General features: G+C 38.6%; 1 protein-coding gene across 19 annotated transcripts in view; it reads left to right on the top strand.

The window, feature by feature from the left end:
• RNF19A (ring finger protein 19A, RBR E3 ubiquitin protein ligase) overlaps window positions 1-16,790 on the top strand; it is a 55,287-nt gene that overhangs the window by 6,835 nt on the left and 31,662 nt on the right. For all 19 annotated transcript variants that reach the window (XR_014513844.1, XR_014513845.1, XR_014513846.1 and 16 more), the window contains 2 exons: window positions 10,325-11,105; window positions 16,261-16,469. Coding sequence is in view for 14 of the 19 variants with exons in the window: in XM_083450807.1 (XP_083306933.1) it covers window positions 10,510-11,105; window positions 16,261-16,469 (805 nt within the window). In the remaining 5 variants the exon portion in view is untranslated. The remainder of the gene's footprint in view (window positions 1-10,324; window positions 11,106-16,260; window positions 16,470-16,790) is intronic.

The raw sequence follows: 16,790 nt of genomic DNA on the forward strand, positions 1-16,790 counted from the left end.
ACACTGCACATTCTGGAAAAAGGGTAGATTGGTTTTTAAATCAAGTTTTCCATTTTGAAATTGTAACATTTCCTGAACAAACATCTTGGTTAGCTTGTGTTCTTGATATGGCATTTTATTTAATTTTTGGAGCCTCTAGAGAACATGTTGGGCAGTCAAACAAATATAGCAAGTTAATAAATATGGTTGCTATAGCAATTAAAATATATAGAGCTTTTATACAACCTAGGAACATAACCCAAACCTTCAGTCATGTAGTTTGCGCACACTGCAGAATTATATTTGCTTAGAGGCAGGCAGATTTTGGGTTGGCTGTCTTTGTGCAGGAATATTAGGCAAGATTATTTAGTTAGATTGGGCCCAGAACTTTTTCATAAGCCATATCAGTTACTGTACAAACTGCCATTACGTCATGAGCTGGGAAGTAAATGTTCATTCTTTCTGGTTAGTAGAATCAAACAACAAATTGCAGAGATCAGCTAGTTGAAGGACCTAAAATAAGAATACAGTTGTTCAATGGATTATTCTAGAAATATATGGATGGTATCTCCTGGATCCCAGCACCTGTTACTATTTGCTAGTCAGTGGGTCCTATATGAAGCCCACAGTAATACCATACAAAAATTTGGCTCATTTATGCATGTGCTAGTGTGGTTCTGTCAATTGTTGATTTAAATATTTACCCATGATGCCGTATGTTCAAAGGTTTTGGAAATGGGAGTTCCAAACTTGAATCTCCAAGGGCTTACTGAGTCTAAATATTAAGCAAATTTTAGATTTTCATCAATATCTCTTTTCACTTGAGGTTTTTAACACATTTAGTATCAGTGTGTTTATATTATCAAAACCCAGAAAGTCCCCTAAAGCCTCTAGGAAAATCATGAATAAAATATTTAACTGTAAGAAGCATATATCCTTACAATAATTGATACTGTGTTGCTGTTGCCCTGCAAAAAAATTGCAAAACGTTTTTTAGGGCACTTTAGTTCAAAAAATTTCAAATGCCTTGAATAGACTGGGATCTGACTTGGCATAGTTGGATTATTTAGACGTTTAGTTTTACTATCCCATCCCATTTCCAGAAATGGGCTGGAGATATGGGTATGCAGGCATGCACAAGGGTAGGCAAGCTGTGATTCCTAGGAACCTAAAATATTAAACTGCATGTTTGAAACTGCAACTTTACTGTTATTGTATCAGTTCATTATGTTAAAACAATTTTATGGGGAAAATGTACTTTTAGAAAAGGAACATTTTTAAAATGGAAAAATATAGTGGTAGAAAACTTCCTGCGGAAAATTTTTCACCCCATATTACTACATGTTGGTCATAGGTGCCAAGGTATTTGGGGCTTCAGAATTGCATGTGTCTTTTGCTTTGCTCTAATCCCCCCATAGGCCATTTAACCCTTCTGAAGGGTTTGAGCCTTTAGCCATTAAATTTACTCCATTTATCAGCTGCTTGATAACAAACTTTCTCTTGGGTGTTGTATATATTTGAAACATTCAGTTCAAAATTTAAAACCAGTCAATAGCAACACAAATACACCATAAAACACAACTGTCATATCAAATCAGAAGTTAACACAACTTCAGCAGCAATCATAACAGAGAGCCATAAGAGTAATATTTCTAGAACAGGGGTAGGGAACCTCAGGCTCAGGAGTCAAATGCAGCCCCCTAGCCTCTGTTTGTTTGCACTTGGGAATCTCCCCAGGCCACACCTTTTACTATCCCTACTTAATACCCGCAAGTGATTCCCTCTCAAGGTGGACAATAGCGAAGGGCATAAGTTGTGTGTAGAAACTAGCCTACTGTACAGAGGTAAAATTTACACTTGTTGTCCACCCACATTCACCTCTGGCCCCATCCACCACTGTCATATAGGCACTGGAAAGTTGCCTAGAACAGTGCTGCCCTTAAGCTGAAAAAGGTTCCCTACCCCTATCAAGGAGCATCTGTGTTATCTAGGAGGTTACCTTCTATGCAGGTTGTGTAGCTACTTTGGGGGCTTTTGGTGAACTCGAAGTCTTTGGAATAAATGAATGATGTTTTGTATCATTTGGTCTAGTATTCTTAGGAAATCTATGTATTTATAGCTTCCTTGGCTCTGTCTCCTGCCATGTTGCCAACATCCATGGAGCTGATGCACCCATTGACTGCCTCAATGGTAGTCACTTTATAATGTCAATAGTGCATTGTAATTACTAGTGTTATACATGTGAGGATTTAAGTAGGTACTAAAATAGTGTTGAAAGTTCAGCGATCACACATAACCCAATATACACTTCTTAAAAGATTAAAGGAATTTGTATGAGCTGGTGGATGACTTTCCCTTCCTATTCCTTAGGACTTTCCAGAGTGGCACCAATTGTTTCCAGATAAACTGGAATCCACTTATTTAAAAAGATTTAACTTCACAGCAAAAATATAAAAAAGGAAATGTATATCTTCCAGTAATAGAAATTGAACTGTAGCAAACTTTTATTCACTTTGGGCAAACTAGTATTGGCTACTTCTTCCTTATCTTTTCCATATTAGCAACTAGATATTTTTAGTTGTTAGCTTAGCAGCATATATTTGACTCTAGAAGTAATTCTGTTCTACTGACTTGCTTATATTCTTTCTCATGTTCAACACTTGAAGATGAAATTTATAGCACTTCCCATAATAAAATCATTTCTTTTCATGGCTGAATCACATGCTTTCCAATGCATGTGTTTTAACTTTAACAGTTGTTTTTGTAGTCTGAACCATTTCCTGTTATTCAGCTATTACACTGCCAAAAGCAGAAACCAGCTATTTTTCAGCCATTTTTAAATATATTACAAGTAGTTATAAAGGTCTATTGATTGTGGAAGAAATTTCTGTACCTTTTTTGTTTTCCAATTTTCAAATTCTAAAAGCACTGGAGCTATGAACCTACCACTCTGAAAATGGTGAGATGAGTGCAAGTAAGGAGGCCTGGTCTTTGTTCATCCTTAAGTATTCATTTAACTCCTGGGCTATGATTTCTCCCTTATTGGTTCTGCAGCAGTGTGTGTCAAATTTTAGATGCTTTCTTCTAGAAGCTATTCATACGTGAATAGTTGCATAGTTTTTTGTACATAGTCACAGGCAACAACAGGCTATCTCTGGATTCAGGCATTAGTCCTGTATGAGATTAGAAGAGAACAGGATATTACTCACCTGCTTCAAAAGTCATGCACCAGATAATATATAAGAACAAAGTAGCAGTTTAAAATATCCTGGTTGATAATTATCTCTTTGTGTTGTGATCCCATTTCATGTTTCAGACTGTCCTTTTTCTCAGAGAGCCTTAGCACAATTGTTTGGCTTTAGTAATAAATAAATACTTACAAAGCATCTTATAATGTTTTATGGTAGATTATTTCTATTTTAATCTAATACTGTTTTCTGATAGTGTTAACAGATTTGTTTTGTGCTCTGGAGATTTAAACTGATTATGGATGGTCAAAAGACCACTGCCACAACTCCCAGACATCTCTTTACCTTGGCCCTTGACACCCTCTCTCTGAACTGTAGTTCGTTATTTTAAAATATTGTATCTTTAAATTATTGCAACCAACCTTAGAACCTCATGTTGAAGGGTGAGTAAGAATTCTAACAATTTGCATCAAACTTTAAAGAAGACTATTAAATAAGGCTCATTAGGATTTGAACCGCCGACCTTCTGATCGGCAAGTCCTAGGCTCTGTGGTTTAACCCACAGCGCCACCTGCGTCCCTTTAAACCATTTAGGTATGCTGAAAAACAGGGACGCGGGTGGCGTTGTGGGTTAAACCACAGAGCCTAGGACTTGCCAATCGGAAGGTCGGTGGTTCGAATCCCTGCAATGGGGTGAGCTCCCGTTGCTCGGTCCCAGCTCCTGCCAACCTAGCAGTTCGAAAGCACGTCAAAGTGCAAGTAGACAAATGGATAGCGCTCCGGCGGGAAGGTAAACGGCATTTCTGTGCGCTGCCCTAGTTCTCCAGAAGCGGCTTAGTCATGCTGGCCACATGACCTGGAAGCTGTATGCCAACTCCCTCGGCCAATAATGCGAGATGAGCGCCGCAACCCCAGAGTCGGTCACGACTGGACCTAATGGTCAGGGGTCCCTTTACCTTTACCTTCAAGTGGTTTAAAGCTTGCAATCAAGATGAATGATAACCAGTTTTTACCTATAGTGTTGTAGGTTCTTATATATAATTCCCCAGGAAAATAGGAAATCCAAAACAGGACATGCTGCAATTGTGGAAAAACCAGTTCTTCACACACAACTTCATTTAGATGCTTTCTCCTCTTCTTTGCTTTTTTTTTTTAACAACAAAAGCCTTAAGTTAAAGTTTTATTTATGATTTATCCACTGAAAAAGGGCACTTTATCCCTTTCTTTTTATGAGACTGCATTTAATTTTATTGTTTTAAAAATATGTATGCTTGCTATTTCCCCTCTCTATTGAGATAGTTATATGAAATGCAAGCAATTTGAAGACAAGATTGCTAATATGGCCTACATTTTACCCGTTTACTGGAAGTAATTTCTCAATAACACATATTTTCTTGGTAAGACTTGCTGTATCTTTCAAACATGAACAATTGGCAGGTTCTTCCAAAACCTTAAAAGCTGTTAGGCACTCGCATCTTTTTGGAAATGTGGAAATGTGACGAGGACTGACTCTTCTGTTGACTCAACATCTTTCACTTTGAAATACAGTAAATATGATCTTTGCACCAAGCATGACTCCAAGGACAGCATGGGTACAGACCCATCAAGGGAGACTATGCAATGGCAGGGGAGTAACAATGTGCCTGCCACAATGCAGAGTGATAGTTGCCCAGCAAATGCTAGTTATCCAAGGGATGCACCAACACCAGCATTATGTGTTTGACAAACAAAATTAATTGTAACTGTAGAAGACTACATTAACTGTGTGTGAGAGAGAATATATTATTACAAAGTGAATGGAAGAAATTGTAGGCTCCTGAGAGTTGGGCAATTCACTGGCTCTGTCTCCTGCAGGGTTAGCAAAAACAAACTTTCTTTACCCAAGCTTTATTCAGCTCACATTACTCAGCAGGAGAGACCCCCCAAAATAAATTAATTGTAGCTATTGATTGTATACTACCTACAGTAGTAATGACCAGAGGTGTATGCATTACCAGACAACAGTGGCAGTGTTCACATCAATCAGTGTTTGGTCATACATGGAATCCTAATGAAAGTGCTTGACAACATTTGAAATCCTGTGCTCATTCTTTAATACATCATAAGTTAACACACACATTGTCTTTTGTACTCTGAGTTTATGGCCTCTCAGTTAAAACCTATAAAAATACTGTTCAGGGTAAAGATTAAATTCAGCAAACATAGTATAGAAAATATAAGCTAAGGGTGTGGTGATTACAGTATTGACTTCCAAATATGTAGTAACTTCTGAAGATTGTTCAAAATTTTCCATGCTGAAAAACTGTTTTCATTTATCCATTTTCTAGTGCTGCTTAGTTTATATTTTAAAAATTTTCAACAAATCAGCTACAATGTGATATCTACTATTTAGCTCAGTTAAATATCAACAAGGCGTTCTTCTATCTTTCCCCATCCTTGGGTTTAAAATGTATATTTCACAGACCTGTAGAGTGCAAATTAGGTGGGGCTGTTTTGTCAGTTTCTCTTCCCCTTTCTGTGCTAAATTTCTTTTCTGTATGAAGTTGGATAATGCCTTTTGTCTCCTGTACTCTTGTATTCCCTGATGCTTAAATTGTTTTGGAGTCCTAGTTTCCTGCCTGGAATATGCAGATGCTGAAACTAGCAAGGTTAAAAGTTTCAGTTAAGTTCCACCCCACCCCCCAAAATCCTACATTCCTTTGAGGCTCTGTAGCAGTTTGTCTGCAATTTGGAAGTCTTAATCCACTGTGGAGGGGCTCCTTTGTATATAAATTTCATCCACTTCAGCCAAAAGGGGGGATTATGGCCATTTTATAGATTCCACATTATAGTGAATGAATGGGAAAACACAGAACTTCATTTCATTCAGAGTGGCTCAGGAACTGAACTACAGAACAAAGTATGACTCAAAAAAAGATCAGACTACAAATGCAGAGATGCGGATATATAGGGCATATTTGAAGCCCTTGCACACACCCTAATATCTACTGCTGCCCCTGCCTTTTCTGGGCCTTTTGACCCTCTGTAAACACTATTTTTGTTCTCCCCACCCCCCATCTGTACCCAGGTGCCCACATGTCAATTTTAAGAGATCACTTCATGCATCAGCCAAAGTGGAATCCAGATTGTAAAAGCTTTTGTTACACTGCACTAAAATTTGCTACTCTTTATGGTACCCTGACTCTTAATGTTTTTATTGTTCATGCCAGTGTTGTTATAGTTGGGCAGCATTTAAAAGCTTCTAGGTTTCGGAGCTGTGGCCTATTTCTGCAGGATATATGATGGCGTGGGGGGAGGGAGATTCATATTTCACATCATGGAAATAGGTGCAAATTAAATTTTAATATGTGCTAGTTCATACTATATTGTATGAAGTAATAAATAAAAGTGAACCTATTGGAATTGCTAACAACAACAACTTCTAGTTGATGATGCATAAATAGTGGAACTTTTTCTGCTAAGTGCCTTGAAGGATTGTTAATCAAAGTTCATTTAAATCATGTTTCATATTTGCATGCATTGTAAAACATTTCATTTTTGCTGAAGCATTAAAAGTGAAAACAAATGCTGTATCTGTAGTAATGCTAATGCCAACAATAACTTTGATACATACATTTACTTTACTAATTTTGTACATCGTTTACCATACATTTCCAGCTAAATTAAATAGCCACATTTATTCATTTCAGCTCCATTACTAGATATGGGGGTGGACAGTTAGATGGAATAACTTGGGAAAGGAAATATCAATACTTAAGAGGGGCTTCTTTTTTAAAAAAATACGTTCCAGGCCTGTGCCCTATTAAAGTAATTTACAACACGCCTGTTCAACTGTGTTTACAGAAAGAAAGAATGAATGTCAGACTTTAAATGTACAGCCAGCTAATAAAAAGTTTTAAATATATGCTTCTGCTTTAAGTAAAGTATGTTTCTGTATCAGCTGGGAATGACCTCTAGGTGAGGAAGTGTGAAGTTGCCGAATAATTAGTGATGGCTGGCAAATGAACTAGTCTAACAGCAACTTCTCAGCTCCTTTGTAGCTGTTGCCTGAGGAATATATAGCACATTGGTGAACCATAGAATGATTTGAGAGAGAGAATTTGGGCAAAGTCCCAATTTGGATTTCTCTGGGCCTTTCCCACTGCAGCACTTTTATTTGGAAAATGCCACTACCAGACCATTTGTTAGTGACAGCTGATCTCTTAATAAGAAACTCAATTTTCTTCAGATTTTAAACATTACTTTCCAATGATTTAACAGAATTTTAAAATATGTATGACAACACACCATGTGGGTTTGAGTACAGTCTTTCTGGTATTACCAGCCCACCTCGACTGCTTGAAGAATTTCTTTCTATTACCATGTATTTCTCAAATATACAAAGGTAACTTGGGTTGTTGCTATGGCAGCTGTTAGCCTTGAGAATAAAAACGTGGGAACTGCATTTGTCCAAGGCATAAATTCTCCTTTTTAACTAACAATTACAAATTTGTATCATTGTGCACAAAGTCAACCAAGCTAAAGAGATAATCAAAACAACGAAACACCGTACTCTAAGTTTATGGTATTTAATTTTGCATTACAGTCATACCTCAGGTTAAATATGCTTTGGGATGAATATTTTCGGGTTGCGCTCTGCAGCGACCCGGAAGTAACTGAGCGTGTTACTTCCGGGTTTCACCGCTCGCACATGCGCAGACACTCAAAATGACATCAGGTGCATGCGCGGAAGTGGCAACCCGCGCACGTGGGTTGCGTTCGCTTCAGGATGCGAACGGGGCTCCGGAACAGATCCCGTTCACATCCAGAGGTACCACTGTATTCTTATGCTGAACTGCTAGACCTTAGTCACTTTAGTTACAGGAGTGTTTCTTTCCTAGGATGTCCCCCTTTTCCTTCAACCCCCTAAACCAGAACTTTCCAAACTTTACATGTTGGTGACACACTTTTTAGACATGCCTCATTTTGCGACACAGTAATTTAGTTTTACTAGCAAACTGAAGGTTAAACTAACCCCTTTTCCAGCCCTGGGAGGAGTATGGGGAACGTTCATACTATACACCTAACACTGCAGCCAACACACTAACATGTCACAACACACAGTTTGGAAAGCTGTGCCCTAAACTGAATCTTCTGTTGCATTCCAACTGTCAATATGCTCTCAGAAGTCCATTGCTTAGTCCTACATCAGGAAAGAAGCCTTATCATCATTCATTGCAGGGGATTGGACTAACTGACCCTTGGGGTCCCTTCCAACCCTTAAGATTCTATGATCTTGATGTTCTATTATGGTCATAGCCAGTGCTATTTTTTGGAAAAAGAGGTGCTGGAACTCACCATGAACGCCTCTTTTGCTCTTTCAATGGCAACGGTGTTTACCTGAGAGGTGGCAGAACTGAGTTCTGGTGAGTTCTGACTCAAAAAAGCCCTGGTCATAGCTGTTGTAAACAAATGCCTCCATTCTTTCCTAATAACCAGCATTTTGTCTTCTGATTCCAGTTTAGTTATGTGAGTGCTGTTGCTTATGTGGCCAAAACGGTAATATTTAAGAGGGAAGTACTAGAAAATATGAAGCTGTGTATCTCCTGCTTTTTGGATTGCAAGTTTTTATTTGATAGAGTTATATACCATTTTATACCAAGAAAGTGTCTTAAGGGGGGTTACAAAAGTATCAAATATATAAACAATGAAACTGAAGAACTGCAATACAAAATAAAGTAATAACTTTTCCCCTTAAAGCAAAATATAGTAGTACTTCTTTTGGAAACAATTTCACTCTTATTACCAAGGGACATGTTTACTCATAATAAGCAAAACTCATTCCAGTAATACAGTACATGCATATTACTCCAGATTCTATTTTAAATGTATTCTCAATTTCCCTTCTACATAAATACAAATAATGTACTACCATCTACCCATCCGTATCACTCGTCCCATTTCACTTCCACAACTCACACACATCCATCATTAAAAATACATTATCCACTCCGTTACTCCAATATCTCCCTCTCATTCGCCACATTGCTGTGACCAATCATTCTACTGTTTCTGCTAAAAATGTATGCAAAATCACCAGGAGTTAATGAAACTATTCACTGTCAGAACTGTAAACTAACAAAAGAAATGCTTAGCAATCTGGCTCTCACCCATTTTGTTATTTCTCACCCAAGGATAGGTGGAACTGCACACACCCTTCCCTGGTACTCCTTCCTCTCACCTGGTACTCAGACATTTTCTTCCCACATCACAGACACACCACAGAAAATAGAAACCCAACCAGCAGGAGGGTAGCCTTGTTGCAACCCCGAATGCACAGGCCAAAGGGGAGAGTTCTCTTTCGGTGTCTCCCTATCAGGGGTGCCCTGCCAGTGACACCCACTGCAGCTTGCCTGTGCTAGTTTTGTAACTGGATGTCCATTATTAGCTACCGCTGGTTATACTCACTTTCTCCATGGTCCTGCCTGAACAAGATGACACTCAGGGTCAGTTGGGCTATCTAACTGGGGAGTATGGTTCTTATCTTTCTCCTTTGCTCTTTATCAGCTTTATCAATAACAGTGTCTCCCTTGTAAGAGTTCAATAAAATACTGGATTTAAATGCATCTATAACTTGGGAGGATTGTCAGTGTGATTAACAATCATTTTCCAGTTCTCTCCCCCCCCCCCCCCCCCGTTTTGTGCACTTCTGCCACCTATATAGGATATCGCCTTTTGGCATATTCAGCATTTGTGTCCCTTTGTCTTACATCCCCCCCCCCAACTCAAAGCATATTAAGCTGCTACGATAATAAAAGGATTCTAGCTTGCCATGAAGTTATCATGTTGCTTTTTTTCCTTAGTTCTTAAATAATGCATCAATTTCACCAGAATGGAAAACTCCCAAGCAATTCTCCTTGTTAGATTATTTCTTTTTGTTGTATACATCTTATATAGTATAATCATTAAACTGTAACAAAAAAAAGGTCCACCCCTTGATTATATCAACTTGCTAATTGACAGAAGTGCACAGGTGGCTGAAGCAAACAAGGTGGAGGTTTAGTTGATGAGGTAGCTGTAATAGGAGTTAGCAGAGTAATACAAGTCCTCTGAAAACAACAAAGAACCTGAATATATGTGATGCTAATCTGTCTCTTGTCTTTCCCTTTCATTTGTAGAATTGCTGTGAAGAGTTTCCTGGAATTCTATGTCGTGAAGAATTTTGTATGTGAAGAAGACAGGCCCGACCATGTATAACATGACTTAGCCCCCTCCCCAACATGACCTCTAAGTTTGCTGCTTCTCAATAGGCATTTTTTCCTTAAAGTGATCAGTGTTGTACACATGCTTTGATCCATTTCTGATGAATGTTTTAGCCATGAGTTTACATCGGCAAATGGGATCTGATAGAGACTTGCAATCTTCTGCCTCCTCTGTAAGCTTGCCTTCGATTAAAAAGGCACCAAAGAAAAGAAGGATTTCACTGGGGTCTCTCTTTCGAAGAAAAAGGGATACAAAACGCAAGTCCAGAGATATAAACGGAGGTGTGGATGGCATTGCAAGTATTGAAAGCATACATTCAGAAATGTGTATGGACAAGAACTCTATTTTCTCTGCCTATATGTCTTCTGACAATGGAACAACCATCATCAGCAAACAGAGCGGAGACTTCATGGAGTGTCCCTTGTGCCTTTTGCGACACTCCAAGGAGAGGTTTCCGGAAATAATGACTTGTCACCATAGATCTTGTGTGGATTGCTTACGTCAGTATCTCCGGATAGAAATCTCTGAGAGCAGAGTTAATATCAGCTGTCCAGAGTGCTCTGAGCGATTCAATCCCCATGATATTCGATTGATATTAAATGATGACATATTGATGGAAAAATATGAAGAATTTATGCTTAGAAGATGGCTTGTGGCAGACCCTGATTGTAGGTGGTGTCCTGCTCCTGATTGTGGGTAAGTTATTATCTCCATTCCCCTTCCTACCCATTCTAATGAAGCACATGGATCTTGTCGTCATCCTGAAATATATTATTCAGCTCATTAAATTGCTCTAATTGTCTACTAATTTGTAACTATTTTAACATTTGAAGTTTTGTGCCTTCCTCATATTGCTCAGGTTGTGCTAAGTAGTCCTTATTGCTTCATGGCATAGATGAAACAAAGTAAAAGAACAGACAGGCAGATTTATTCTGGTAAACGCTGTTATTTCACACTGTAGAGTGTTTAAAGGAGTGACTTTACTTCCTTTAAAATAAAATAGAAATATTTTAATACACTTTGAAAAGAAACCTAGCAGTTTCTTGAGTGTAAATTGTGAAAGTTTTTATAAAATAAAGAAGTTAACTTTGTAGTTGCACATCCTGGCATTGGCAGTTTTAATGCCAGAAACCCCAAATATTGGCTGTCAGTAGAAATTCAGTATAAGACAGCATAAACCAGTTTGTTGTTGCTGCTTGATGCCAGAATACTTTTTCCTAAGCTGCAAATGTTTTAATATTCAAGGAAACACATTTGATTGTCATCATTAAGCCAGAACAAGTGTACCCTTTGTCATATTCTTCCCTTTCCAAGCCCACGACTTGGGAGGAGCAAGAGGGTACTTTTCATTCTAATCACTGTTTTGCTTGGTAAAGCTACTCTCACCACTCTCCCCGCCTTCGGTTGCCTTGTTCGGTTCCCTGCTCTGGTTTCTCAAACTTCAAGCAATCTCCTAACTGCTGTTATTCTGCTGCTATCATATAAACATCTATCTCTGACTTATTTTGTCATAGCTGTGATAACTTGGCCAAATATGAAATGTGATTGGAACAAACAAAACTTCATTAGTATAGTAAAAGCTGAATATAACAGGTTTTTATGGGATTTGCTTTAATAACGGTGTTCATTTATTTTATGTTTTAACATGTGCTTATACCTCTATTCCTAACTATCCTATCCAACCTACTCTACCCCTTACTCCTCAGCACCCACACCAGCTACTCTCACTTCCTCCAAAACCCAACTGTCACTCCCCAGACACATACCTATTCTGTCATAAGCTACCCTGTCATTCAGCACACAACACACACAAACATTCCATCCCTCTTTCACTCCCCCCTGAACTTGCCTTATCTTAAATCATACAAACCTTCCTACACAAAATTTACACAACGGTATGCCAACCAGCACAAATTAGATACAAATATGTCCTTCTCTGCTGATTTTTAGATGATTTTAATCCTTAGCAAAACAATAACTTCAGCTTAAAGGTAAAGGTAAAGGGACCCCTGACTGTTAAGTCCAGTCGCGGACGACTCGCTTTACTAGCCGAGGGAGCTGGCATTTGTCCACAGACAGCTTCCTGGTCATGTGGCCAGCATGACTAAGCCGCTTCAGGCAAACCAAAGCAGCTTACGGAAACGCCGTTTACCTTCCCACCAGAGCGGTACCTATTTATTTACTTGCACTTTGACATGCTTTTGAACTGCTAGGTTGGCAGGAGCAGGGACTGAACAACAGGAGCTCACCCAGTTGCGGGGTTTCGAACCACCAATCGTCTGATCGGCAAGCCCTAGGCTCTGTGGTTATATCAATTTATGTGTTCGTGTTTATCGTATACATGGCATTAGTATCCATGAAGTCATTAAGCCAAGCACTTTTTACATTAAAAGTATATACTTATTCTGTGACCTGAAGTGCTGCATTATCATGTTAGCAAGAAGATTGTGTGTAGCTAGGAACAGGTGGCTGGTGCGAAAAAGTATAGTGATGTTGTAAATAAAATAGCATGGAAAATGAGCTGGTAGTAGGGAAGTAATTGGTTTTCCATGGAGAATAACAGATGAGTATGTTTTTTCACTTCTGCATATGTTGGATAGTAATTACTAAATATGTATTGATTAAATAACTAATTTTTTCCCCAGTTCTTCAGTAGTTCAAATGGCAGTAATTGCATGTTCTCCAGTATTGGCTTTGAATCAAATTTGGGTTGTGGTCCTATTTATATTTAGAAAGAAACATTGCAGAAGCATGGTTTGCTTTTCTTGTTTGCGCTTAGCATCTTGTTCTTATCAGTCCAATCCTAGATCAAAAGAATGGAGCATAAAATTATTTTAATTTGAGATGTTGCCAGTTTTCTGGACAACATTGCAGCTATTTTGAATGTCGTCCTCTGCCCCACTACAGCATTTATGAACTTGGAAACATATAGATTCCAAGCCATGTGTTGGAACATGTTCCAAGAGAAGACTACACATTTTCAAGAAAATACTAAAATTATAGGAGGTTAGATTTTGGTTAAACAGTAAGAGGAACTTCTTGAGAAATAGAATTGATTGACCATGGAACCAGTTACCTGATTATTTAGTCAGTACCATACAGTAGGTTTTTGTTCACCACCCCTTTCCTTGATTCACAATGCTATGGATTTATTTGAGTGATTTTTCATTTTAAATGATTTTTTGTTGATTGTACCTTTTATTTTATTTTTTAATCTACTGAGTCCTGTGTAATGTTCAGATTCAGTTTTGTGACCTAGGTTGGGGCTTCAATCTTACATACACTTTTCTGGTAGGTAGCTTCATTGAACACACTTGGATTTACTTCTCGGTGACCTTGCATATAGATTCCTTTGTTAGAGATGATTCATGTGTTACAAGAGTGGTGAGGGAGCTGCTTTTGCATGGCTGGATTGCATGTCACTCTGGTCAAGCCTGTAATTAAAGGGCTCTGCATCATCATTGTTGTTGTTATTAAGCCACTTCCTGTGAAACATCCCAAAGCTATTTCACAATACAATAAAAACATATATAAAACACTTGCACATATAAGAACAATTACATATCCAATACAGATTGGGATAAAAATATCCACTTTCCTTCTTGAAAGAGGAATGCCGAAAAGACAATACATGCATTAAAAACAAAAAACTGCCCAGTCTAAAAATATTTTAAGATATAAAGCAAGATATTAGATGACAAATAAAGCAATAATATAAACCAGGGATGGGGAGCATTTTGCATCGTGAGGGCCACTATACGGTGACCTTCTGAGGGAAGCATGTAATTGGTGGGCCAGAGACAAAACATGGATGTGGCTATGGATGACCCTTACTTCTTTGAGGTCAGCTACATTCCAACCACACAAAAAACAGCCAGCCAAAAGGTATCAAGGTAGGCATAGAGTAGGGCTGGTGTAGACTGGGGAGGAGGCATGAGCTGGGCTTAGTCCCAAGTGTCAGATAGAAATGTTTGGAGGGCTGCATTTAGCTCCTGAACCTGAGGTTACTCCTGATAGTCTGCACCCAGAAGTGTGCTGATTTTTAATATACAGTACATGAGTTCTCTTTTGCTGACTAGCAAGTTCTGTGAGTGGCCTGGTTTATATGTCATGCTAAGCCAAACCATGGCTTGGCACAATTGCACAGGCTCCCAGGGCAAAGATCAGAGAACTTTGCTCCTCCCCATTGTTGCTGTGCTGTGCTGTTGCTTAGTATGTTGAATTTGGAAATGACACATCCCCATAGACCTCTCCCATTGGCCCTTGGGACTCTCCCTAGGCTATGCCTCCTCTCCAAGTTAAAGTTTTCATCAGCCCTGCTCTGCATCCTCCTTGATTGCTGTAGCCTGGCTGGAGGATGGGGTATGTGTGTGTGTCTGTGGAATCCTGAAGTGTCTGTGTAGCTGGAATGTAGCCTATAGTACAAAAGTGCCGCTGTCCCTCCTCCTTTCTCTTATTCACCCCCCCCCCCAATATATCTTTAAACAGCCTGAGGCTTGATGCTTCTAGATACTGAGGATTAGTTTCTAAGCATGTGAGAAGACTGAAATGCAGACGCCTAATGTTTTATACCTCTGTTCTCTGATTCTGCCAGCAAAGCCCCTATTTCTACACAAAAGGGCAGAATCCCTGTTGGTCTATTGAACATGCCTTCGCATCTACAAATGGCATTATTGCATTACTATTATTGATTAGAGAATGTTCATGGGGAAAAGCTGGGATTAACAGCTTAATTTCAGAGTCAAACCTCTTGTGTATTATAAGAGACACAGTTAACTCTCCACTGCTCACTGATTTTCTGTCACATATGCACTATGTCTGTTTGATACAATGTGTCCCACTTCTCTCTGGTAATTGTTGGGTTGGAATATGAAAATTAAGATTGCCATCAACTTTGTGTTCTCAGAAATATTATTTGAATCTAAGCTTGTTTTCACCTGGACCTGGGCCCCTGGGATTTTACAGATTGTGAAATTCAGAGCAAACCTTAGGCTTCCACATTCCTCCCAATGCTTCCACACCATGGAGGGAACGTAAAGGGTGAACCAGGAGATTACATTTTGAATGCAGGACCAGAGACTGCATTTTAGTGGGATCTTCTGTTCCAGTCATTGGCTGCCACTGTGATGATGAAGAAGCCTGAGATGGTTAATCGTATTTTATATAGTAGACAAGTCACAGGATTGGAAGTAGTTTTTTTAAAAGTTATATTAGTTCATGCTACACAACATTGACCTTTTGTTGAGGATAGTAGTTCCCTATAGTTTGGCTTTAAGAGGTTTTGAGAATAACTAATTTTATTCTCACAACTCAAGTTACTATATAAAATGGCTGCAAGCAACTGGTAGATACTCCTTTTTGCCTTAGTTTGATGAGGTGGTTTGGGGAATTTAAGATTAGACCTATTGATTACTTATTTGTCATTTGTAGTGTCTACTGTGGGCTTCACTGAACACAAGCAACTGCAATTACATAGTCTATTTGGGCTAACTCTTAACCACTAAAATGTGTGCAACTTTGAAAGACCTTAAAAAATAACACAATTATTATAGATAGCTTGAGGTCAGCACCAAGCATTTAGAAATGTGGGAATCTGGAATGTACCATTCTCATTGTTAAACTTGGGACTTAGATCAAAGAGTACATGCTACACAGACTGTGAAATACAAGGACTTAGATTGTTAGGTTCAGATCTTCAGAGTTTTGTTAGCTAGATCACAATGACAATGGAGTTTTGTTTTCAGAATAAGGGATATTTCTTAATTTATCCCTGAAAGTCAGCTTTTCTGCTTGCCACTTTGCAGTACTGAGAATAACAATCTTCCTCCTACTTATTCTTGAACATTTTAAGGTATGCTGTAATCGCTTTTGGCTGTGCAAGCTGTCCTAAACTTACATGTGGACGTGAAGGCTGTGGAACTGAATTTTGCTATCATTGTAAACAAATTTGGCATCCCAACCAGACTTGTGATGCTGCTCGCCAGGAGAGAGCCCAGAGTCTACGCTTGCGAACAATTCGTTCTTCGTCCATTAGCTACAGCCAGGAGTCTGGAGCAGCAGGTATTTATTAATTGAAATACTAGGTGTCTTTAAAACATTTTAAACTATCAGATAACTGTTTTGTTCACTGATTATTGATGTTTATTAAGAAAGGAGAGCTGAGTCCAGTAGCCCTTATTTTAGCATTATGTAAATGGTGCAAACTTTCATAAACAGATGATCCAGAAGTCGACTGATAATGGTTGACTTAATAGAGGTTAACCAATATCATTGTTGTTGTTGTTACTACTACTACTACTACTACTACTACTATTATTTATTAAATTTCTTTACCATACTTCATCCAAGGATCACAGTTCAGTGAAACTAGACACTTTCATG

This window comes from Podarcis tiliguerta (assembly GCF_965153285.1).
Source record: "Podarcis tiliguerta genome assembly, chromosome: 7".
Classification (NCBI taxonomy): domain Eukaryota; kingdom Metazoa; phylum Chordata; class Lepidosauria; order Squamata; family Lacertidae; genus Podarcis; species Podarcis tiliguerta.